Source organism: Nerophis ophidion, linkage group LG29 (genome assembly GCF_033978795.1).
Source record: "Nerophis ophidion isolate RoL-2023_Sa linkage group LG29, RoL_Noph_v1.0, whole genome shotgun sequence".
NCBI lineage: Eukaryota > Metazoa > Chordata > Actinopteri > Syngnathiformes > Syngnathidae > Nerophis > Nerophis ophidion.
The window spans coordinates 15072123-15097739 of record NC_084639.1 but is presented as its reverse complement, the minus strand read 5'-3'; the positions used below and the strand labels follow the sequence as shown (position 1 = coordinate 15097739).

The 25617-nt window shown below is 41.1% G+C and overlaps 1 protein-coding gene across 5 annotated transcripts in view; it reads right to left on the bottom strand.

The window, feature by feature from the left end:
* Window positions 1–25617, bottom strand: part of nfkb1 (nuclear factor of kappa light polypeptide gene enhancer in B-cells 1) — a 68579-nt gene that overhangs the window by 16454 nt on the left and 26508 nt on the right. For 4 of the 5 annotated variants that reach the window (XM_061891894.1, XM_061891892.1, XM_061891896.1 and 1 more), the window contains exons 5-9: window positions 23928–23972; window positions 17990–18088; window positions 8570–8721; window positions 3861–4024; window positions 3634–3792 (exon numbers count right to left, since the gene is read on the bottom strand). In XM_061891894.1, the coding sequence (XP_061747878.1) occupies window positions 3634–3792; window positions 3861–4024; window positions 8570–8721; window positions 17990–18088; window positions 23928–23972 (619 nt within the window). The remainder of the gene's footprint in view (window positions 1–3633; window positions 3793–3860; window positions 4025–8569; window positions 8722–17989; window positions 18089–23927; window positions 23973–25617) is intronic. The other variant, XM_061891895.1, reaches the window with a different exon arrangement.

The following is a 25617-nucleotide window of genomic DNA, read 5'->3' as shown; positions in this document are numbered from 1 at the left end:
GTAGTTATATCAAATAAATATGTGTCAAATAGACAATTGCAACTTAAATTGTAACACTGTATTATACAAAATACCAAAAAATGACTTTTTTTTTAAATATCTCATTGACAAAATTATTCAACCCCTTGAAGATCATAACTCTTAAGAACAGAATTTGAATAGGGTCTTTTCAATGAGGTGTTGAAAAGACCTGTAAATGTGATTAGGACCATAACGAGCAACAATTAAACTGATTGAAAAAGACTGTGATGCTCAGCTTCTTGTAGATGGTCAATGGTGTATTTACAACATGGTGAAGTCCAGGGAGTGGTCAAAGAAGTCAAGAGAGGAGGTAATTTCTCTTCATAAGAAAGGATATGGCTATAAGAAAATAGTAAAGACATTACACATTCCAAGAGACACAGTTGGGAGCATAATTCGCAAGTTTAAAGCTAAAGGCACAGTGGAAACACTACCTGGGCGTGGTAGAAAGAGGATGCTGTGTGCGTACAGTGGTGAAAAACCCCCGGGTAACAGCTGAGGAACTACAACAGGAGATTGTAGAGGGGGGAACGCAGGTTTTGTCCCAGACAATAAGGCGCGCACTACGAGATGAAGGTCTCCATGCCAGAACTCCCAGGCGCACCCCACTTCTGACTCCAGTATGCCAAATATCATCTGGACAAACCCCAAAGGTTTTAGGAAACTGTTCTATGGAGTGATGAGACAAAACTGGAACTCCTTGGGCCTATGAATCAACGTTATGTCTGAAGGAGAAAAAAATGAAGCTTACAAAGAGAAGAACACCTAACCTACTGTTAAGCATGGTGGGGGTCAATCATGGTCTTGGGTTGTTTCTCTGCCTTAGGTACTGGGAATCTCCAGCGCATTCAAGGCATTATGAATTCTATTTCCTACCAGGATATATCAGCTGCAAATGTCATGAAGTCAGTGACGAAGCTGAGGCTTGGGAGACGTTGGACCTTCCAACAGGACAAGGATCCCAAACATACCTCCAAATCAACATCAGAGTGGTTCCAGAAGAAGGGCTGGAAGACTCTGGAGTGGCCTTCACAGTCGCCAGACCTGAGTCCTATAGAAAACCTGTGGTGGGACTAGAAGAAGGCAGTTGCAGCACGCAAGCCCAAGAATATGAATGAACTGGAGGCCTTTGCCCAAGAGGAATGGGCTAAAATACCTGTAGATCAGGGGTGCCCACACTTTTTCTGCAGGCGAGCTACTTTTCAATTGACCAACTCGAGGGGATCTACCTCATTTATATATATCATTTATATTTATTTATTTATGAAAGAGACATTTTTGTAAACAAGTTAAATGTGTTTAATGATAATACAAGCATGTGTAACACATATAGATGTCTTTCTTTCACGAAGACAAGAATATAAGTTGGTGTATTACCTGATTCTGATGACTTGCATTGATTGGAATCAGACAGTAATGATGATAACGCCCACATTTTCAAATGGAGGAGAAAAAAAGTTGTCCTTTCTGTACAATACCACATGAAAGTGGTTGTTTTTTGGCATCTAATTCATCCAGCTTCCATACACTTTACAAGAAAAACATTGGCGGCAAATTCCGTAGCTTGCTTGATTGACATTCACGGCACCAGAGGGTCTTGTGAGATGACGCTGGCTCCTGCCAGTTCATTATTATGAAAAAATGACAGAGAGGAAGGCGAGAAACACTTTTTATTTCAACAAACTTTCGCGCCGTCCCTTCCGTCAAAACTCTAAAGGCCGACTGCACATTTCCTATCTTCACAATAAAAGCCCTGCTTCATGCTGACTGCGCTAACAAAATAAGAGTCTCGGAAAGCTGGCGTGCACAAGTGATGTGCACGCCAGCTTTCTGAGGGATCGCTTGTGCACGCCAGTTTTCCGAGACTCTGTATTTAGTTAGCGCAGGCAGCATGAAGCAGGGCTTTTATTGTGAAGATAGGAAATGTGCAGTCGGCCTTTAGAGTTTTGACGGAAGGTACGGCGTGAGAGTCTGTTGAAATAAAAAGTGTTTCTCGCCTTCCTCTCGGTCATATTTTAATAATAATGATCTTGCAGCAGCCAGCGTCATCTCACAAGACCCTCCGGTACCGTGAATGTCATTTAAGTGACGTCTTGGTGAAGATTGATGATCACTAATTTTTAGGGCCAATTTTTTTTAAAAGCCTGGCTCGAGATCGACTGACACACCCCCCGCGGTCGACTGGTAGCTCGCGATCGACGTAATGGGCACCCCTGCTGTAGATGGTTGCAAGAAGCTTGTGTCCGGTTTTGTATCACGTTTGAAGGATGTCATTACTGCCAAAGGGTGTTCTACTAAGTACTAAAGATGCATGTAACTAGTGGGTTGAATCATTTTGTCAATGAGATATTAAGAAAAATGTCCTTTTTTGGTATTTTGTAAAATACAGTGTTACAATTTAAGTTGCATTTGTCTATTTGACACATCTTTATTTGATATGACTATAAACAAAATACGGAATAAATGTCCAACTTGCTAAAACACCAAAATTGTGTGGGGGTTGAATAATTTTGATCACAACTGTATTTTATAGTCTTTGGTATGACTCGGCCGGGGTTTGAATTCATGACCTACCACTCTCAGGGCGGACACTCTAAGCAGGTATGTTTTGCAACTGGGTCTGTGTACTGTTATTTTTTTATTATTTTGAAAATGTTCTTATTCTTTTCCTTTTTCCTTTCTTTTATTTGTAATTGGATGTGTGCATGTTTTGTAACTGGATTTGTCTATTATTATATTATTAATTTAATTTGAACTTTTGAAAAGGACCCCAAGAAGACTAGCCTGGCGTTTGTGAGTCGGCTAATGGGGATCCTCAATAAGCAATAAACTTGAAAACAAAATTATCCATCCATTTTCTACCGCTTGTCCCTTTAGGGGTCGCGGGGGGTGCTGGAGCCTATCTCAGCTGCATTCGGGCACAAGGCTGGGTACACCCTGGACAAGTCGCCACCTCATCACATGGCCAACACAGATAGACAAACAACATTCACACTCACATTCACACACTAGGGACCATTTAGTGTTGCCAATCAACCTATCCCCAGGTGCATGTCTTTGGAAGTGGGAGGAGGCCTGACTACCCGGAGGGATCCCTGGCAGTCACGTGGAGAACATGTAAACTCCACACAAAGATCCCGAGCCCGGGATTGACCTCAGGACTACTCAGGCACCAGCCCCTGTGCCACCGAAAATGTAATAAATAAATATTCAAAAAAGGAAAAAAAAAGAAAAAAGAAAATGATGACCAAAAAATAAACAAAATAAAAAATAAGTAAAAGAAAAAATGAATAAATACAAAAAATAAAAAAGTGATGACAATAAATAAAATAAAAACATAAGCAAAATCAATAAATAAATACAAAAAAAAGGAGACAAAAGAAAGTGATTTAATAGTGCCAGAGAGAGGAAATCAAGCAGCAGGAAGGAGGAAATGAAAGTGTCGACCACACACACACCCTCAAGCACACACACACCCTCATGCACGTACACACCCTCATTCACGCACACAACCCTCATGCACGCACACACCCTCATGCACGCAAGCACACACCCGCACGCACGCACTCAGCTATGTTTGCAAGTCAAGCTCCACACAGCGTTTAGACTCACTGCTGTCATAGATGGCTTCTGACACCACTGGATCAAGTCTCCGGGTATAAGCGCCGTCGCTGTCTGGGAGGAAGGCGGTGAACATGAGGCGCACCACGCTGAGGTCCATCTCCTTGGCCTGGAGCGACGCCACGCTGCTGATCAAGCTGCACTGATGCTCTGTGTACCACATGTGCGTGTGAGCAGCTTTCCCGGCCATCTTAATGCGCACGCACTCACAAACTGACCGCTGATTTCACGGGGGATACGGCCCTCCCCCTGCAGAGAATCGATGTCAGTGTGGATGGAGACTCCAAAGTTGTACCCCATCCTGAAGGCCTCAATCATGCGCCCCTCCAGAGTCTTGGCCACGTTCTTCTTGGTCACGTGCAGGATGCCCAAGTTGGGAAATCTGGGCACACAAACAGTGTGTGTGTTAGACCAGTGGTTCTCAAATGGGGGTACGCGTACCCCTGGGTGTACTTGAAGGTATATTTTTCAAAAAAATTCTAAATATAGCAACAATTCAAAAATCCTTTACTAATATATTTATTGAATACTACTTCAACAAAATATGAATATATGTTCATAAACTGTGAAAAGAAATGCAACAATGCAATATTCAGTGTTGACAGCTAGATTTTGTGTGGACATGTTCCATAAATATTGATGTTAAAGATTTCTTTTTTGTGAAGAAATGTTTAGAATTAAGTTCATGAATCTAGATGGATCCTATTACAATCCCAAAAGAGGGCACTTTAAGTTGATGATTACTTCTATGTGTAGAAATCTTTATTTATAATTGAATCACTTGTTTATTTTTCAACAAGTTTTTAGTTATTTTTATATCTTTTTTTCCAAATAGTTCAAGAAAGACCACTACAAATGAGCAATATTTTGCACTGTTATACAATTGAATAAATCAGAAACTGATGACATAGTGCTGTATTTTACTTCTTTATCTCTTTTTTTCAACCAAAAATGCTTTGCTATGATTAGGGGGTACTTGAATTTAAAAAATGTTCACAGGGGGTACATCACTGAAAAAAGGTTGAGAACCACATCGATATTTGGCATTTTGACATACATCAGGCTTTTTTGGAAAATTAATTCAAGAATAAAAATAACTCTCATTGATGGGACTGAATCAAATCATAAAAATAGGGTCCCGCAGTAAATTTTTTGGGTCCCACTTGTTTGTAACCGTTTGGAAAACATGACAAATGTATGCATCAGAGATGTCCGATAACATCGGCAGTACGATATTATCGGCGGATAAATGCTTTAAAATGTAATATCGGAAATTATCGGTATCGGTTTCAAAAAGTAAAATTAATGACTTTTTAAAACGCTGCCGTACAGAGCGGTACATATCCCAGCCAGCAGACCCTCCCCTTTCCCACACACAACACCGGAGATGTTTACTGGACACGCCTGATGACCTCATCAAACCGTCGCGAGCGGAGCATAACAACAACAAGAATGTGTTGTTGCCGGTGATGTAGGCAGGCAAACAAGCTGACTACCATGTGTATGGTTTGAGATTGTTTGTGTCCGACAGATAAAAAACTGGCTATTTGCAATGACTGCAAAAAGTTGGTTATGCAAGGAGGAACCAAGACGTCTTCCTTTAATACGAGCAATTAGATCTCCCACCTCTTCAAGAATCATAAGGAGATACACGATGAATACAAGTGGAAGATGGATGAAAAGCAAACACAGAAAAAAAGTAGTACCACACAGTAGTGGCGTAAAGACCCTACCTAGAAAAAACAAAAATACAACAAAAAACACCCCAGAGCGAAAGCCCACGTTGTGGTGAGGGAGAATGCACGCAATATGGCAAAAGCTACGGTGCAGTTTGGTGTGGCATGGCGCACACTTTGCACCTTGCAGTGAACGAAGGTGCCCTATCTCAACACAGTAATTTCAGAAGCCTGGCTGACTGCTAGGCCACTTCAAGCACTCGCCACTAGCTTGCAGCACATTTTTGTTACTCATACAAGTACATTAGAGCAGGGCAGATTGAGCCCAGTTTATAATTTCCTGTTATACAGTATACCAGGCAGTCTTGCACTAAAGGAGGACTATGTTATTGTTTACTTCATTACTCTAGCATACTCTGGACAGAAGCTGTGTGCCTTCATTGTTTTTGTAGCTGTTGTTTTGAGGCATGTTTAAAAAAAAAAAAAAATTATGCACTTTGTGAAAGTCAAAGTAAAGTATTTCCCATAGTTGTAGTGGGTATCAGGATTATCTCAGGGGGAGCATGTCCCAAATTCCAAGCTGCTGTTTTGAGGCATGTTAAAAAAAATAATGCAGTTTGTGACTTCAATGATAAATATGGCAGTGCCATGTTGGCACTTTTTTCCATAACTTTAGTTGAAGTTGTTCTCTTATTTTGGAAAAACTCGTTACATTGTTTAATGCATCTGGCGTGGCATCAAAACAAAATTAGGCAGTAATAATGTGTTAATTCCACAACTGTATATATCGGTATCAGTTGATATCGGAATCGGTAATTAAGAGTTGGACAATATGGGAATATCGGATATCGGCAAAAAAGCCATTATCGGACATCTCGAGTATGCATTATCCTGTTATAGCTCACATTCTATATTATGTTTTGGAAAAAGGCTGCCATAAACGCTACTTAATAATGAAAAAAATAAAACAAAAGAAAACACATTTTTTTGCACATGTAAATTTTTTCAGTTATTCGTTCACTTTCTTCTTTTTCTTCATGGATCTAAACCGCTGCTGGTATTTTTTTCTATATTTCGATTGTAATATTTTCAGGATGTGTTTGTTATATTTTTGGACAAAGTAAGACAAAGAAAACAATCTGAAGTAGTTTTTCTATTTTAGTTTTAATGCCATGATTTTAATAGTCCGGCCTGCATGTGCACAGATTTTCTTCCATGCGGCCCCTGAGCTAAAATGAGTTTGACACCCCTGATCTACATAAAGGAGCCCAGAATTGTTATTTAAATATTCTCAATATTTCAGGGTTCCTCACAAAGAAACCTTATTATGAATTAAATTCATCAATTGGTAAAAAAAAATTTTAAGTTAAAGTACCAATGATTGTCACACACACTAGGTGTGGTGAAATTTGTCCTCTGCATTTGACCCCTTGTTCAGCCTGGGAGGTGAGTGGAGGGGTGGGCAGCAGCGGTACCACGCCCGGGAATCATTTTTGGTGATTTAACCCCTAATTCCAACCCTTGATGCGGAGTGCCAAGCAGGGATGTAATGGGTCCCATTTTTATAGTCTTTGGTATGACTTTGCTGGGGTGTGAACTCACAACCTACCGATTTAAGGGGGGACACTCTAATCACTAGGCCACTGAGTAGGTGAATTGAGTCATTAGCGAGTTGTTATGATGTAGAAAAATGCCATATTTTTACTATTTTTCCCAGGAGATTTTTGACCTATTTTGAAAGGCAAATGTTGATGTTCCTTTTGGACACACGTAATAAAGGTGTTGGGTGTGTTTTGCTATTAAATTAACCACAACATTGACATATGTCGCTAGTAGTCGCACGTTTCCTAAAAAATAGTGTTAAAAAAAGCCTTCCTGAACTGTTTACTGACGTATACTATATTCATGTTTAAGTAACTTTAACTGCAAATGAATATCGCCTCCAAACATGGGTTATCTGCCTCCTTGACTACCGTATTTTCCGGACAATAAGGCGAAATTAAAATCCTTTTTTTTTTTTGTTAAAAGTCGACAGTGCGCCTTATAACCCGGTGCGCCTAATGTGCGGAATAATTCTGGTTTTGCTTACCGACCTCGAAGCAATTTTATCTGGTACATGGTGAAATAAGTGTGACCAGTAGATGGCAGTCAAACATAAGAAATAAGTGTAGACTGCACTATGATGGTAAAATGACTCAAGTAAACGACACCAACATTTTATATGTTCCATTGAAATTATAGGACATTAAACACGGCGCTCAAAAATACATCAAAATGTTTTAGTACGATTTTGGTAAGCTAAGAAGCCGCAAGCTTGATGGAATTTCGGCACATTAAACATAGGAGTATTACTATAGTGTGTGTATAAGGTAAGACATTATCTGGCGTTTTGTTTAGCAATTTTTTTTAACCTTCTGGTACCTGCTGATCTGTATTTGGGATCTGCATAAATCCTGAAAAATGGCGTGCTTCCACTTTTGTAGTCCGTGGCGACACCGTAGTGGATAAGCTTCTTCTTTTTCTCTACCTTCTTGTTAAGGGACATTCATCCTCCGCTGTTGCCATTTTTAATATAAAGTAGTGTAAAGTTCTTACTTATACTGTGTATGTCAGTAAACTTGCCATGAAAGCGCTAAAACATACCGGTGTAGTGAGTTTACATTATCCACCCAAGGAACTTTAGTTATTAGATAGTTCCGGTCCGACGGTTTTTCACGGGACAAATTTCCGGCAGATGAGGAGATGCTGCTTCGTTATTGATTGAAGTAAAGTCTGAATGTCATTAAAACAGTTAACTCCTTTTTTTGACACTTCTTCCACTCCTGTCCTTGCACGCTACACCGTTACAACAAAGATGACTGGGAGAAGACACTGCCGAAGGTGAGCCACGTAAATGAGACCGCCCACAAAACGGCGCATCCAGAAGAGACGGTCAGAAAGAGAGATTATCTGAAAAACATAATTTATGCAACATTTTGACCAAAGAACCACCATTACATGTTATGTAGACCACAAGGAAGTGTTTTACATTTAGGAAAAAATAAATAATAATATGACTCCTTTAATGCGCCCTACAAAACAGTGCGCCTTATATATGAAAACAGATCAAAAATAGACGATTCATCGGCAGTGCATCTTATTATCTGGTGCGCCCTATGCCTATGGTCTGGAAAATATGGTACTAATAATTGGTATCGGTCCTGAAAAACAAACCGAATCGGTCAATCTCTGGTGTGTGCGAGCCCACGTACGTTATGTTGGAGTCTTTGGCAGGAACGTCTATCATGCACACGCCATTGTCGCAGTGTTTGCCCACCAGACTGTGAGCGTGCAGCTGAGGGGGGTTGGTGAGCGCCGTCACCAGCTGGACCACCACGCGGGCCGGACCCTGGTAGTTACAGATCTGAAAGGAGGAGAAGACAAACACTGAGACGGACTGACGACCCTCTCACTGATGCCACTATGTTCATGCCAGGGTCAGAGTCGTGTGTGGACAACTGGATGTCAGAGTTAGTCCCAAGCATGGCACCCTGTAGTCATGTGGCAGGCTTTTGACCAGTCAGAGAGAGCATGGCCTGACAAACGCCTAAATCATGTTCAAAGAGCCCTATTGGACCAAAAATACAAAAAACTAATCTGTATAGAGCCGCAAAAAGGAAAAAGCCTTATGTACGTGTTATGATGAAGGCAACACATTAAGTATGTGTCTCAGGGGGTTAGATAACTCCTGAAAATGACTGGTTTAAAACAGCCAATGATATAGATGTGTGTGTCCAAGTTAAATCAAAGGACAGGCTGTCTTCTTCTAATGGATTTATTACAATCTTTGCAAGCTGGGTAACGTTTGCTGTGGTCTGGAACAACATGGCAAACAATCAGAAATGCAGGCAATATTAAATAAAAATAATGTGTCATGAGACATGCAAATATAAATTAAGTACACAGAGGACATAAGTAAAAGAAAATAAATGAACCCAAATATACCTACAAACGAGGCATAATGATGCAATATGCACACAGAGCTATCTTAAGTAGCATGTTAGCATGGATTATTAGAACTCCACGAAAGTCAATAACATCAACAAAGCTCACCTTTGTGCATTCACGCACAGCATAAAATGTTTGGTGGACAAAATGAGACAAAGAAGGAGAGGTATAAAACACGTCTATCTGTGGCAGCGTCGGAGAAAGTTGTACATGTAAACAAACTATGGTGAGTTCAAGAACTTTTTGCAACTCAACGCCAAGAAAACGTAAATGCTGATTATCGGTCCTGCTAAACACCGACACCTATTTTATTATACTATCTTAACATTTGACAACCAAAAAGTTACACAAGGCGACTCGGTAAAGAATTTGGGTATTATCTTCGACCCAACTCTCTCATTTGAGTCACACATTAGGAGTGTTACTATAACGGCCTTTTTTCATCCCCGTAATATCGCGAAAATTTATTCCACTTTGTCCGTCTTGATTACTGTAACGTATTATTTTCGGGTCTCCCTATGTCTAACATTAAAAGACTTTGGACAAGAACAAGAAAGTTTGATTATATACATATATACCTATACTGGCTCACCTGCACTGGCTTCCTGTGCACTTAAGATACAAATTTAAGGTTTTACTACTTGCATATAAAATACTACACAGCCTAGCTCCATCTTATCTTGCTGATTGTATTGTACCATATGTCGCGGCAACAAATTTGCATTCAAAGAACTGTGGCTTATTAGTGATTCCCAGAGCCCAAAAAAAGTCTGCGGGCAAAAGAGCATTTTCTATTCGGGCTCCAGTACCCTGGAATGCCCTCCCGGTAACAGATAGAGATGTTACCTCAGTAGAAACATTTAAGTCCCACCTTAAAAGTTATTTGTATACTCTAGCCTTTAAACAGATGCCCCTTTTAGACCAGTTGATCTGCCCTTTCTTTTCTGCTTTGCCCCCCTTTCCTTCGTGGTAGGGTGGCACAGATTCGGTGACCACAAATGAACCGCTGGCTGTCCAAAGTCGGAACCCAGGGTGGACCACTCATCTGTGCATCAGTTGGGGATGTCTCTGCGCTGCTGACCTGTCCCCACTCAAGATGATCTCATGTAGAACCCACTATTGACTGGACTCTCACACTATAATGTTACATCCACTATGGACTGGACTCTCACACTATTATGTTAGATCCATTATGGACCGGACTCTCACACTTTTTTGTTAGATCCACCATGGACTGGACTCACACTATTATGCTCGATCCCCTCAACGTCCATTGCACCGGTCGCCCAGGGGGGGTCCTAACATTTGCGGTCCCCACCAAGGTTTCTCATTGTCATCCCATTGGGTTGAGTTTTTTCTTGCCCTGATGTGTGACCTGAGCCAAGGATGTCGTTGTGGCTCCTGCAGCCCTTTGAGACACTCATGATTTAGGGCTATATAAGTAAACTTTGATTGATTGATTGAAGGGCCTCCAAAATTAGTAGGTCAAAACAGCGTTGGCCAAATACTGTCATCAGTGAAGCATGAACACAAACATATTAAACGGTGGGCTTTCTAACAATTTGGAAGATTTGTGTTTGTCCTCCTACAGAAACCTGAACCAAACATTTTTGAAAAAGCTCCAGGGAGCCACTGTGGCGGTGCTAAAGAGCCGCATGCAGCTCGAGAGCCCGGTCAAAAGCCCCTCACGTGACTACAGGGCGCCATGTTTGGGACCCACTCTGAAACTGAGTTGTCCGTACTTTCGCAGGGTAAGGGTCTATAAATTTGAAAATCACCGGTAGCTTGTGTGAGTCACATCATTGTTCAGCTGATCATTCATGACACGACAGCAAAACATGAGCCAAGATCTTTTCGGGCATTGAATGCGTTTAACAACAGGAAGTGTGCAACTGCTGCGGCATGCAAACCACTTCCTCTTCCCCACCCATCGGCCAATCACGGGACACCATGAACACCAGCAGCCATGTTACCGCAGTTGCAGGAAGAACCTGTGATACCCGTTTGTGACCTCTGACCTAATCATCTCAATTCCTCCTAAAGAAACATGAAATGAAAATGGAATCCAAGCTTCTATTTCATTGTTTTACTCACCCATGTACATGATCGGAGTTCAAAGGTCAAACTTACTTTCTTTTCACTGGGATGAAAGGCTGACATTCTTCTGACTGGGATGACCCAAACACTTCCTGTCGGTACATGCTTGACTCAACACGCTAACACACGCTACTTTGACTTTGTGTTCAAACACTAAAAAGTGTGAGCTTTTGGCGTAAATGTATCCGGAACGTGAGAATTTCCCCCGGAGCATCAGAACCGAGGCGATGACGAGCGGGCACACATGGCAGCCCAAAGAGTTTCACATAAAACAGCGGCGTGCACAACAATGGCGCGTGTCCAAACGCTGTTGAGTGCTAAGCAACAGGTGGCGCAATAACAGAGGTCTCAGACAGGCGAGAAGTTATTTTGCGGCCCCCACCTTTATATAAATGTGGAGAGGCGGAGCCGACGGGCGGACAGTGGGGTAGGACAAACCGTGGTCCTACTCAAGATGGCGGCCAGGAGGCGTAGTATGCAGCGGAACGGCGAGGCGGGGCGCGCCTTGAGCAACGCTGCAGCGATTGGAACCAGGTGCGTAACACACACACCTGCTCTCAATCTGTGCATCTCCTCCTGCTGTATAAAAGGGGAGAAGGAGGAGCAATCGTGGCAGAAGTAGTAGGAGACAGCTAGACGAACCAACAAGACGAGCGAGAACCACCAAGAGCCACGGAGCGACCAAGACCAGCACAGGAAGACGCGGGCGATTGAAAAGGAGACCGGCGCGAGCATCGAAGGAGGCACAGTAAGGGCGACCGACTGACACTGCGAGCGACTTTATTGCAAATCAAACCTGTGCGAAGCAATGTTTTCTGTTAATGGTCCATGCAACCCACAGGATGGCGGCAGGAAGCCGTTCACAATGAAAGTTTAATAATAGTGCGGCCCGAAAGTTTTATATGAATGGCGCTTGACAAGCGTTGTGTTATTTGGGTCCAAAATGGCTCTTTCAATGTTCTTGGTTGCCTACCCCTGCGTTAGTGGAAAAGCGGCAAATAAGGAAAAGCGACAGACGTTGCCATGGAGACGAGTGTTTTCTTAAGTGGCTCGCTGCAGTCACACCGCGACACCTGTCCGTCAGTAATAAGCTGGACCAATTCAAACCGTTATTTGTTTTTTTTTAATTGTTTAATTTGCAATGCCTCACACGATGAATACTACATATAGTTCTATATTACGCCGGATAACACGCCGAGATCCCTCTTTTTTGCACTCGCTATCCCGGTACTTTCCTGGCTATTATCCGCCGACCGCCGTGTTGCTCTAGCGAGGAAAAGCAGAACGACACACATTGCGAAAAAATAACATTATTCTCCGTGCGTCGGCTATATACAAATATATTCCACAACCCCAAACATGTCTTTTTCAAAGCCTGCAGTGAAGAGAAAGGTTTGTGATGTGCAAAGACAATTCCAGGAGAAGTGGGAGATGCAATATTTTTTTGTTGAGCACAGGGGCACCCCGACGTGTCTTATTTGCACAGAGAAAGTTGTGGTGCACAAGGAATACAATTTCAAACGTCATTATACACCTAGACATGCTGAGGAGTATGCAACATTTTTTTAAGAAATCTTTTCTTGCGGCCCAGCCTCACCCAGACTCTACGTCCAGTGGCCCCCAAGTGAATTGAGTTCGAGACCCCTGTGCTATAACAACTGTACGGACACTTTATCCAATCAGGTGATAGTAGTAGAGACTAGGATTGTCCCGATCCGATATTTGGATCGGATGCCGATATTTGCCAAAAATGCGTATCGGCAAGGCATGGGAAAATGCCGATCCAGATCCAGTTTTAAAATAAAACTCAGGTCCGTGTTTTCCAACACACCGATTTAAATAATAACACTCTTCTGCTGCTCCCTAAACTCCATTCCGCATTTTCCAGAACACCCTCAAAACATCCACAGGTCTGCGTTCTAACCGTTCAGACGGCCATGTGAATTAAAAGTTACGGTAAAAATGTCAGCTGTGTGGGATTATTTTATCCTACAAAACGAAAAAGATGAAGAGGTGGAGTGCAAAACATGCCACAATAAAGTCAAGCGTGGTGGTAAAGTTGTAAGACATTTTAATGACTCTTGAGAGTGAGAGGCTTTTTAGCACTCATCAATGATGAACACAGGAGCAGGCTGACACCTGAGCATCTTGAAGTGCTCGTCTTTGTTAGAAAGAATCTCTCCATTATTCTTGGACTTCAATTGTTTGCCCCCCCCGACTGGGGCAAGCAATTGAAGGGAGTGTGTAGATATATATATATATATATACATTTTTATTTTTTATTTATTTATTTTTTTTAAGTTTACACTTGTTCAAGAGCAAGTATTGATGCTGAGTTATAGACATTTTATCCCACTCAGGTTGTTAGTGTGTTTTGCTTTTTTTTTTAATAATGTTTACAGCATTATTTGCACTTTATACTGTTCACTTTTTTACTGTTTAATGATGACATTTCGGGGCTTCACGGTGGCAGAGGGATTAGTGCGTCTGCCTCACAATACGAAGTTCCTGCAGTCCTGGGTTCAAATCCAGGCTTGGGATCTTTCTGTGTGGAGTTTGCATGTTCTCCCCGTGAATGCGTGGGTTCCCTCCGGGTACTCTGGCTTCCTCCCACCTCCAAAGACATGCACCTGGGGATAGGTTGATTGGCAACACTAAATTGGCCCTAGTGTGTGAATGTGAGTGTGAATGTTGTCTATCTGTGTTGGCCCTGCGATGAGGTGGCGACTTGTCCAGGGTGTACCCTGCCTTCCGCCCGATTGTAGCTGAGATAGGCGCCAGCGCCCCCCGCGACCCCGAAAGGGAATAAACGGTAGAAAATGGATGGATGGATGATGACATTTCTGTTTGTCATTTATAATTTTTTATATTTTGTGTTTATCCTTGAATACCAACTATTGTGTATTATTCAAACTCACCTAATTCAGTTATCAAGAGTACTAAAATCCTTTTCAGCATGAATCTGACAACTAAGTAGGCTAAATTACTTTAAACTTTAATACATGCTCGGATAGGCCAGTATCGGCCAGTATCGGTATCGGATCGGAAGTGCAAAAACATTATCGGTATCGGATCGGAAGTGCAAAAACCTGGATCTAGTAGAGACAGTAATAAAGTATCTAGGGATAGGCGATAAACCGATATCAATATATATCACATGAGACAATCGATATCAATACTAAAAAATGCATTTGATAAAACATTGAAAATGTATTTTCTTCTTTGTCGGAGAAAAGCGGAAGTTGCGAAGCACTGTTTTTTTGGATTGTTTCAAAGTTAGACCAATGTGTTCTGTAAATGATGCAGGGCGAGACCGCTAATACCACACTACCTTAGCAATGCTCACCCTTTAGAGCACAGCTGTAAGTTTCTGGCACTAAGCCTGCAGAAAATAGTTTTTCTCGGGTTTCTCTTTGTTTACATTTTCACACTTTGCACTATTTTCTTAGCCATGCTCACCCTTAGAGCACAGCTGTGAGTTCCTGGCACTAAGGCTGCAGAAAATAGTTCTTCTCAGGTTTCTTTATGTTTACATTTTCACACTTTGCACTATTTTCTTACACTTTATTTAGCATTTCTTACATATTCCTTATTTTTACACCTTCGTTTTAAGTGTTCAATGTGATTTTACAATTTTGTTTGCATTGTTTGAGTGTCTCTCATGCTTGTGTTGACATTTCCTGTGTCCTTATTTTCCATAGGTCATAAAAATGATTAATATCAACCGATATAGAACAATTACCGTATTTTCTGGACTACAAAGCTCACTTAAAATTATTTTTTTCCCTCCAAACTCGACAGTGCGCCTTATAACCCGGTGCGCCTAATGAACGGAATAATTCTGGTTTTGCTTGCCAACCTCAAAGCTATTTTATTTGGTACATGGTTTAATGATAAGTGTGACCAGTAGATGGCTGTCAAACATAGGAGAAATGTGTAGACTGCAATATGATGGCAATATGACTCAAGTAAACAACATTTTTAATGTTCCATTTAAAATATAGAACATTACACAAAGCGCTCAAAAATCTATCAAAATGTTTTAGTATGACTTTATTAAGCTATGAAGCTGCACGATTGATGAATTGTTGCCGCATTAAACACAGGAGTATTATTATAGTGTGTGTGTAAGGTAAGACAATAAAAGACATATCTGGCGTTTTGTTTCGCAATATTATGCAAAAGCAACTTTTCTTACCTACTGGTACCTGCTGATCTGTATTTGGGATCTGCATAAATCCTGAAAAGATTACGCGGGTCCGCCTTTGTAGTTGATAAGGGTCTTCTTTTTCTTTTTCCCCATCTTCTTGTTATGGGTCATTAATCTTTCGCTGTTGCCATTTCTAAGATAAAATACCGTATTTTTCGGAGTATAAGTCGCTCCGGAGTATAAGTCGCACCTGCTGAAAATGCATAATATAGAAGGGAAAAAAACATATATAAGTCGCACTGGAGTATAAATCGCATTTTTGGGGGAAATTTATTTGATAAAATCCAACACCAGGAATAGACATTTGAAAGGCAATTTAAATAAAGAATAGTGAACAACAGGCTGAATAAGTGTACATTATATGAGGCATAAATAACCAACTGAGAATGTGCCTGGTATGTTAACGTAACATATTATGGTAAGAGTCATTCAAATAACTATAACATATAGAACATGCTATACGTTTACCAAACAATCTGTCACTCCTAATTGCTAAATCCCATGAAATTTTATACGTTTAGTCTCTTACGTAAATAAGCTAAATAATATTATTTGATATTTTACGGTAATGTGTTAATAATTTCACACATAAGTCGCTCCTGATTATAAGTCGCATCCCTGGCCAAACTATGAAAAAAACTGCGAGTTATAGTCGGAAAAATACGGTATTGTAAAGTTCTTACTGTATCTGTCAGTGAACTCGTCATGAAAGCGCTAAAACATACCGGTGTAGTGAGTTTACATTATTCACCCAAGAAACTTTAGTTATTAGAGAGTTCCGGTCGGACGGTTTTTCACGGGACACATTTCCGGTGTCCGCTCTGTTTTTGATTTAAGTAAAGTTTAAGATAAACAGTTCTTTTGACAGTCCTTCCACTCCTGCTATACAGCTACAACAATTATGACAGGGAGAAGAAGCTGTCGAAGGTGAGCCACCTAAATAAGACCGCCCACAAAACGCCGCATCCGGAAGTGACTGTCAGAAAGTGGCTTGGATATGATTTGTAAAACATCATCTATAAGAACTCTCCTGAAGGAATAAATAATGTACTATCTATCTATCTATCTATATATCTATGCAACATTCTGACCAAATAACCACCATTACATGTTATGTAGACCACAAGGAGCAGTAGAAAATGGATGGAAGTGTTTTAAATGTAGAAATAAAATAATAATGGTAAATGGGTTGTACTTGTATACAGGGTATCTGCAGGTTTCAGCAAGTCAAATTTAAGACTTTTTAAGACCTTTTTAATGCCACCTTGAATGAAATTTAAGACCGAAAAAAATAATTTGAAAATCTATAAATATAAGCAATTGTTGGGGATCCCACTGTACTACAACCTCAATGACAATCAGTCAAGTTTACTTTTTATATGCTTATCAAACTGATAATCACCACTCTGGCAAACAGCTTATCAGAAATCTTGAGAGATCCAAAAACTTTGACATCCAAAACAAACAAACCAACACCAACGCCAGTAAAAACATAATAACCGAGGTGAGGGTAAAAATAAATTACATTTGGTCAATAATAGTGCAAAACAGTATTATAACATCAACAACAAACCACTGAACACACTCAAATGAGCCTCAGTTGAGCTTCAGATGGCTGTTCTCATTCACGAGTTCTGCCTCTATTTTTTTCAGCTCACTCATTTTTTCTTTGTATCTCTTCAAGAGATACAAAGAAAAAATGAGTGAGCTGAAATCACTCTCTTTTACTCAAAGACGTGCCGTAACTTTTACTCAAAGACGTGCCCCGAAAAAAAAAAAAAAAACTGGCCCGACAATTTAAGACTATTGAGTACTGAATTTAAAACCATTGTAGGATTTTCTAATAAATTGAATACTTTTCAAGGCCTTAATTTTAGATACATGAATTTAAGACTTTTTAAGGATCCGCGGATACCCTGTGTATAGCGCTTTTCTACCCCTTTTTAAGGAGCCCAAAGCGCTTTGACAGTATTTCCACATTCACACATTCACACACTGATGGTGGAAGCTGCCATGCAAGGCGCTCACCAGAATCCATCAGGAGCAAGGGTGAAGTGTCTTGCCCAAGGACACAATGGACGTGACTAAGATGGTAGAAGGTGGGGATTAAACCAGTAACCCTCAGATTGCTGGCACAGCCACTATACCAACTTCGCCACGCCGCCCCCATAATATGACTCCTTTGATGCATTCTATAATCCAGTGCACCTTATATATGAAGATAGATCGAAAATAGCCCATTCATCGGCAGCCATATCGCCCAGCCGTATTATTCACAGAGGAATATGAATAAAAATACTATACTAGACTACTAGACATAAGTAAAGAGGCCAGTTATAAAAAACGCCAGCTGACGATGAAAGACAGGAAGTGTTACCTTGACAGCGGGACAGGTCTTTTTGTTCTTCTCGCTGGATGCTCCTGGCAGGCCACCATGAGAGGGACCTTCGCATCCGTAGCGGAACCTAAAGCCTCGCTGGGAAACACACAACACACACATTAGCGTCACTGCGGAGCTGGCTTTAAGAAACATGCAACAAGAATTTCTAGCTAATATCATATTAATACAGTCAAACCTATCTATGGCAGCCACACCAGGGAAAGGTGCAATAGTAGCCACAAGCGGCGGCCTTTTAGATTTTTTTTTTTCTTCTACATGTTTTACCAAGTGTGCATGATTGGGTGGTAGAAATAGCAATGTTGTCGTGGAGAGTTAGGACCGAAAGATGTTTAGGGAGACTTGCTGGGACATCTCGTCCACACAAAAACTCGGTCAAGACACCAAAAAACAGATAACTCTGCTTTTTTTCCTTTGGTCAGATCTTTACACTACCCGTCTGTTGGCTATTTGACATCAATCAAACAAAATGTATTCATATATATCAAGGGTGTCCAAACATTTTGACTTGGGGGCCATATTGGGCTAAAAAAATCTGACTACATGTAAAGTACATGTGTGTGTGTGTACATATTATGTTAATATTATGGATGTATAATTTATATAATGGATATATAATTAGAGACAAGCCAGACAAGGTGGTTCGGGTCTGGTCAGGCCACCCGAACGCCTCCCTAGGGAGGTGTTTAGGGCACGTCCAACCAGTAGGAGGCCACGGGGAAGACCCAAGACACGTTGGGAAGACTATGTCTCCTGGCTGGCCTGGGAACGCCTCGGGATCCCCCGGGAACAGCTGGACGAAGTGGCTGGGGAGAGGAAAGTCTGGGCTTCCCTGCTTAGGCTGCTGTCCCCGCGACCCGACCTCGAATAAGCGGAAGAAAATGGATGGATGGATGGATGGATATATAATTAATATAAATTAAATATTAAGAGCATGTGAAAGTTCAACTCCTACATTGTTTACTTCCGTGATGACCTTCTGAAAAATTGCAACAAGAAATATCACGCAGCTCAAATGCGCCAAACATGGATAAGTGTGGAGTGTTTCACATTTTTCCCATCATGCACTAACATGGATGTAATTTTGAATAGTTTTATGGGGTTTAAACATTTTTCATAATATCCACAATATTCAGTGCGCAAGTTATGTCTGTTGACCTTTATGTTAGTTGCATTTTTAGTTGGATTTGGCACCATGACTAGGGAAGGTTGTTTTGATTGTGTCAAAGACGTAAATGCTGTGCTGTTAGGGGTGTAACGGTACACAAACATTTCGGTTTGGTATGTACCTCGGTTTAGAGGTCACGGTTCGGTTCATTTCCGGTACAGTAAGAAAACAACAAAATATAAATTTTTTGGTTATTTATTTATCACATTTGCAAAATCTTCCATCAAAAATATTTTTCTTAGTTGAATATTTGATGTGAAGTAATGGGAACCTGGGATAAGTCAATAATTCATAATAACATTGATTTTGATTGAATATTATGTTTTGAGCAATGACAGTTTGAAAGAAAAAAAACAGCTTTGTTTTATCAGTCAACATTGCAACTTTTTCTAAATTACATTTAACTTTTAAGCTTTTTTATTTCACTTTAGGTATGTTTTTGTTTATTTTAATAGAATTTTTAGAATGTGCCGTTGGCCTTTAAAACATTAGCTGTGGGCCGCAAACGGCCTACGGTGCACACTTTTGACACCCCTGCTATTTATAATAAAAAATTTAATCTGATAAATCTATGGATAAAAATCAGAGCCTGGCGACGCATGCACATTTATCATAACTCTCTCGCTCTCTCTGTCTCTGCCCCTCCCTCACGAATGCTGCTGCGTGCACAATTTGTTTTGTTTTTAACCCCTTCTTAACCCCGAACGTACATTGAAAGTACACGCAACCCTAACTTAAAATGCCGGACATTCGAGGCATTTAAGAAACTCCACCCGGACAGCCCCGCAAAAGAGGACATATCCGGTGAAAAGAGGAGGTATGGTCAGTCTATCGTAGCCCGGTCGCTGCTAGCATGCCGTGTGTTGAGCCTCTGTGTGCATTGTTTACACAGCGTGCGGTACGCTACTTAATATGTCCATGTGGAAACTCGTTCGGTACACCTCCGAACCGAACCGTTACACACCTACGTGCTGTCATTTTAAAGTACTTTCAAGGGTGATTGATCGGATTTACTCACATTGTCCACAAGATGGTAGCAAATATGTACAATTTAGAAACCACTTGATATTTAAGATACATTTTAAAGCACTCCGCGGTGCGCTTTGTTAAAATTATGGCTCGAGTTAATGACGTCTTGCGTGCCGTAGTTTGGACACCCCTGATATAGGTCTTAATCCTAAGTGCATCAAAGGGCTTCACAAACTCAAAACAATGTCCCATGATCTAAACCCACGAGGAAAAACTAAAAAAAAAACAGATGGGGAAAAAAAGGAAATACTTTGTGATGCAAGGGGTGACAAGTGGGTACAGTTATGGAATTGTTAAATATTAGATAAAGTGGGAGTCCAGTTCATCGGGAAAACACCAGACACTCATTGGTGGAGTATATCTTCTTCCAAGCTCATCTAATCAGCTATGTAGAGATGTCAATAGCTGTCAATGAAAGAGTGGTCCATCAATCACTCTCGGTTCAGCTAACACCTCCTCCAGACTGGTATCCCTCCAGAAATTAACTGTGGCTCCCTGGTGTCCTTTCCATACAGGAGGGGGAGTGACAGAGCAGAAAAGCAGCAGATCAACTGGTCTAAAAATGTGTCTCTTTAAAGGCCTACTGAATCCCACTACTACCGACCACACAGTCTGATAGTTTCTATATCAATGATGAAATATTAACACTGCAACACATGCCAATACGGCCGGTTTAGTTCACTAAATTACAATTTTAAATTTCCCGCAGAGTTTCCTGTTGAAAACGTCGCGGAATGAGGACACTAGTTTGTGACGTTATTGGTTGGAGGGGACATATTAGCCCAGCACCACTTACGGATAAAAGTCGCCTCTTTTCATCGCATAATTACACAGTATTTTGGACAGCTGTGTTGCTGAATATTTTGCAATTTGTTCAGTTAATAATGGAGAAGTCTAAGTAGAAAGATGGAGGTGGGGATCTTTTAGCCTTTAGCCACACAAACACACAGTGTTTCCTTGCTTAAAATTCCCGAAGGTGAAGCTTTACTATGGATCAGAGCGGTCAAGCGGACATGGATCCCGACTACATATCAACCGGCAGTTTTCGGTGAGAAAATTGTGGAAATAATTCGCCTCTTACCGAAGATCAGCGGAGCCAGCGTCCTGCAGCTGCCGTGACTTCTATCAGAGACTCTAGCATCAACACTTCCATGGCCACACCCCTCCGACTTTAAGGTACTATTTAACTCACTAAAACACTAGCAACACAATAGGCAGATAAAGGATTTCTCAGAATTATCCTAGTAAATGTGTCTAAAAACATTTGAATCGCTCTGACTGCTCTCGCCTTTTTTTTTTCCAGGCCTTCACTCTAAATTTACTCGGCCACGAATCTTGCATCCTCGCTCAGATTAATGGGGAAATTGTCGCTTTTTTGGTCCGAATAGATCTAGCTGCTGGTGGCTATGATTGTAAACAATGTGAGGATGTGGGGGGCTCCACAACCCGTGACGTCACGCGCACATCGTCTGCTACTTCCGATACAGGCAAGGCTTTTTTATTAGCGACCAAAAGTTGCGAACTTTATCGTGGACGTTCTCTACTAAATCCTTTCAGCAAAAATATGGCAATATCGCGAAATGATCAAGTATGACACATAGAATGGACCTGCTATCCCCGTTTAAATAAGAAAATCTCATTTCAGTAGGCCTTTAAAAGCTAGAGTATATGCAGTAAATGAGACATGCACCTGGGGATAGGTTGATTGGCAACACTAAATGGTCCCTAGTGTGTGAATGTGAGTGTGAATGTTGTCTGTCTATCTGTGTTGGCCCTGCGATGAGGTGGCGACTTGTCCAGGGTGTACCCCGCCTTACGCCCGATTGTAGCTGAGATAGGCGCCAGCGCCCCCCGCGACCCCAAAAGGGAATAAGCGGTAGAAAGTGGATGGATGGATGGAGTTTTAAGGTGACACTTGAATGCGTCTACTGAGGTAACATCTCTAACGGTTGCTGGTAGGGCATTTCAGAGTACGAGAGCCCGGGTGGAAAAACGTTCGGCAGGCTTTTTTTTTAGGGGGTCAAGAACAAGCCGGCAATTTTGTAACATAGATTTTGAGATGGTACATAGGGTACAACACAATCAGCAAGGTAAGACTGTTAAGTATTTTGTATGTACCTTATTTTCCGGACAATAAGGCGCACTTAAAATCCTTTTTTTCCCCTCAAAACTCGACAGTGTGCCTTATAACCCGGTGCGCCTAATGTACGGAATAATTCTGGTTTTGCTTACCGACCTCGGAGCAATTTTATTTGGTAAATGGTGTAATAAGTGTGACCAGTAGACGGCAGTTAAACATAAGATGTACATGTTCTCATGTACTCATACATGTCTATGATGACATTATGACTCGTAAAAAACACCAACATTTTATATGTTCAATTGAAAACCTAGAACATTACACACGGCGCTCAAAAATCTATCAAAATGTTTTAGTACGACTTTGGTAAGCTATAAGGCTGCACCGCTTAATGGATTGTACTGTGCTTCAACATACGAGTATTGTTATAGTGTGTGTATAAGATAAGACATATCTGCCGTTTTGTTTTGCAATACTATGCAAAAGCAACTTTTCTTACCTTCTGGTACCTGCTGATCTGTATTTTGGATCTGCATGAATCCTAAAAAATTGCGCGAGTCCGCCTTTGTAGTCCGTGTCAACACCGTAGTCGATAAGCTTTTTCTCTATCTTCTTGTTATGGGACATTCATCCTTCGATGTTGCTATTTCTAATATAAAGTAGTGTAAAGTTCTTACTTCTATCTGACAGTAAACTCTCCATGAACACGCTAAAACATACCGGTGCAGCGAGTTGACATTATTCACCCAAGGAACTTGAGTTATGAGAGAGTTCCGGTCGGATGGCTTGTTACGGGATACATTTCCGGCCTTGTTGTTGTTTCTGGATTAGGAGATGCTGCTCCATTATTGATTAAAGTAAAGTCTGAATGTCATTAAAACAGTTAGCTCCATCTTTTTGACACTTCTTCCACCTTGCGCGCTACACCACTACAACAAAGATGACGGGGCGAAAACGCTTTCGAAGATGAGCCACAGTGCGCCTTACATATAAAAAAAGATAAAAAATAGACCGACCATTCATTGGCAGTGCACTTTCTGGTCCGGAAAACACGGTAAAAAACAAAACTTTAAATGGGCCTTATTATGCAAAACCAACTTTTTTTTAACCTATTGGTACCATTTTTTGTGTATTTGGGATAGGCAGAAAATGTGGACTCAAACCGTGGAGTAATGGCAGAAATATTTACAAAACAATCATGGCTTCCTTTATACTTCTGGCAAACAAGCAGTTTTGAAATTTGTGCCAGGTGTGTAGTTTTCCCCAATGTGAATTCAGCATATTATCTATATACGGTAGAAATTTACCCAACATCTACGTGAGTCCACCATTTTGAATTTATGTTCGAGCGTTTGTTGTCCGCATCGCCAACATGCGGACATCGGGATCTGTGCACCTTTATACTGGAGTCTAATACAGATCACATTTTACTTGCAGTGTAAAGCAGTCAGCTGGGAAAAAAAACAGAAGTGGCCCACCTTGGCCTGCAGTGTAAACATAGTCAAAGTGACTTGAAGATAAGACATAATGTATGCAAAATAATCACCGAAGAACCACCATTACAAGTTATAAAGCCCAGAAGGAAGTGTTCTAAATGTAGAAAGAAAAAAAAAACATTAATGACCCTTTTAAAATCGCACCTTAAGTGTACCGGGAGCCAGTGCAGGAGTCTGAAAGTTCAATATCTGAAATAAAGAAATAAGAAAGTGTGCTCGCTTAATAAGTACATGTTAAGTTAAGCTACAACTTAAGTATGTTAGCATTTTAGATAGCTCATTACATCACATAATGCAGGGGTAGGGAACCTATGGCTCGCGAGCCAGATGTGGCTCTTTTGATGACTGCACCTGGCTCTCGGATAAATCTGAGCTGACATTGCGTAACACGATAAGTAATGAATAATTCCACTTGTAATCACAGTGTTAAAAATAAAGTTCAAAATATCAAACATTCTCATGCTTTTTTATGTTCAAATAGTTGCGTTAATGGTAAGAAGTAATTTATTTATTATTGGTTAGTGTGGGGCTTGCCCTCCTGGGGGTTCTCCAGACCACCAAGCACCAACATGAGAGCCTGTTTTAGGGTTAAAATATTGTTTTATTTTCCAATAAGTCTCTCAGTTGCTTTCCAGCAAGTATCTTTTTCTCTATTGTCCTCACTTGGCTCTGGCTCCACCCCCAACCCCGTCTCTCTTCCTGGCTGTTGCTTATAACAGAGCGACAGGTGATTAGATAGCAAGGCCCAGGTGGGCCGTCTTTGCCCTTGTCGTTGATTTCGAGGCTGGTCCTGGCAACACCCCGCTTTGCTGCAGGCCCGCAGGCCACGCCCCCTCTACAGTTATCTTCAGAACAACTATTTTGACTTGAGGGCCAAATTTAAAGGAAAAATGTGTCTGGGGGCCTGTATATCTGTTTTTAGGAACACTAATACAGAACCTCACAATAATGTCTGATTGAATGCTAAAGACCGCCTTACAAAAATGGAATGAAATTTAAAAACATTTTAGTGAATGAGATACCCAGAACGTACATGTGAATAAAGAATGTGGGATTTACAATATTAAATAAATAAATGATAAATGTGTTGTACTTGTATAGCGCTTTTCTACCTTCGAGGTACTCAAAGCGCTTTGACACTACTTCCACATTTACCCATTCACACACACATTCACACACTGATGGAGGGAGCTGCCATGCAAGGCCAACCAGCACCCATCAGGAGCAAGGGTGAAGTGTCTTGCTCAGGACACAACGGACGTGACGAGGTTGGTTCCAGGTGGGATCTGAACCAGTGACCCCCGGGTTGCGCACGGCCACTCTACCACTGCGCCACGCCGTCCCTATGAACTATGAACTATGAAAGATAAAACACTGAATATTGACAACATATGACATATTTTACAATCAAATGAAAACACAACAAAAATGCAACAAACACAGCGAGATATGAATGTGAAGGGTAAAAAAAAGCCCCACCTACAATATGATATATAACTAAGCTTTAGAACTTTGTAGTAAAAATATCCTTCCCCATCTGTCCTTAACACCCGCATTTCAGGCTGGCCACTCTGGAAACACTCAGTGAATACGCTCCCCACCCACACTGCTTGGTGCCTGGTCTGAGCTGCTGTGACTTCGATTACCATAGTAACTAGTATATCATGCAAAAGCGCAGATTTTAACCATTGAAATACTTTGTAAAGTTCAAGACTCATGGTCATTTGAAAACATCACTGCACATCATAATGGCAGCTACACTTTCCATCTTAGAGATCTAAAAAAACATATTTGGGAATGTACGGTGGGCCAGATTGAAAAGCTCGACTTGCCT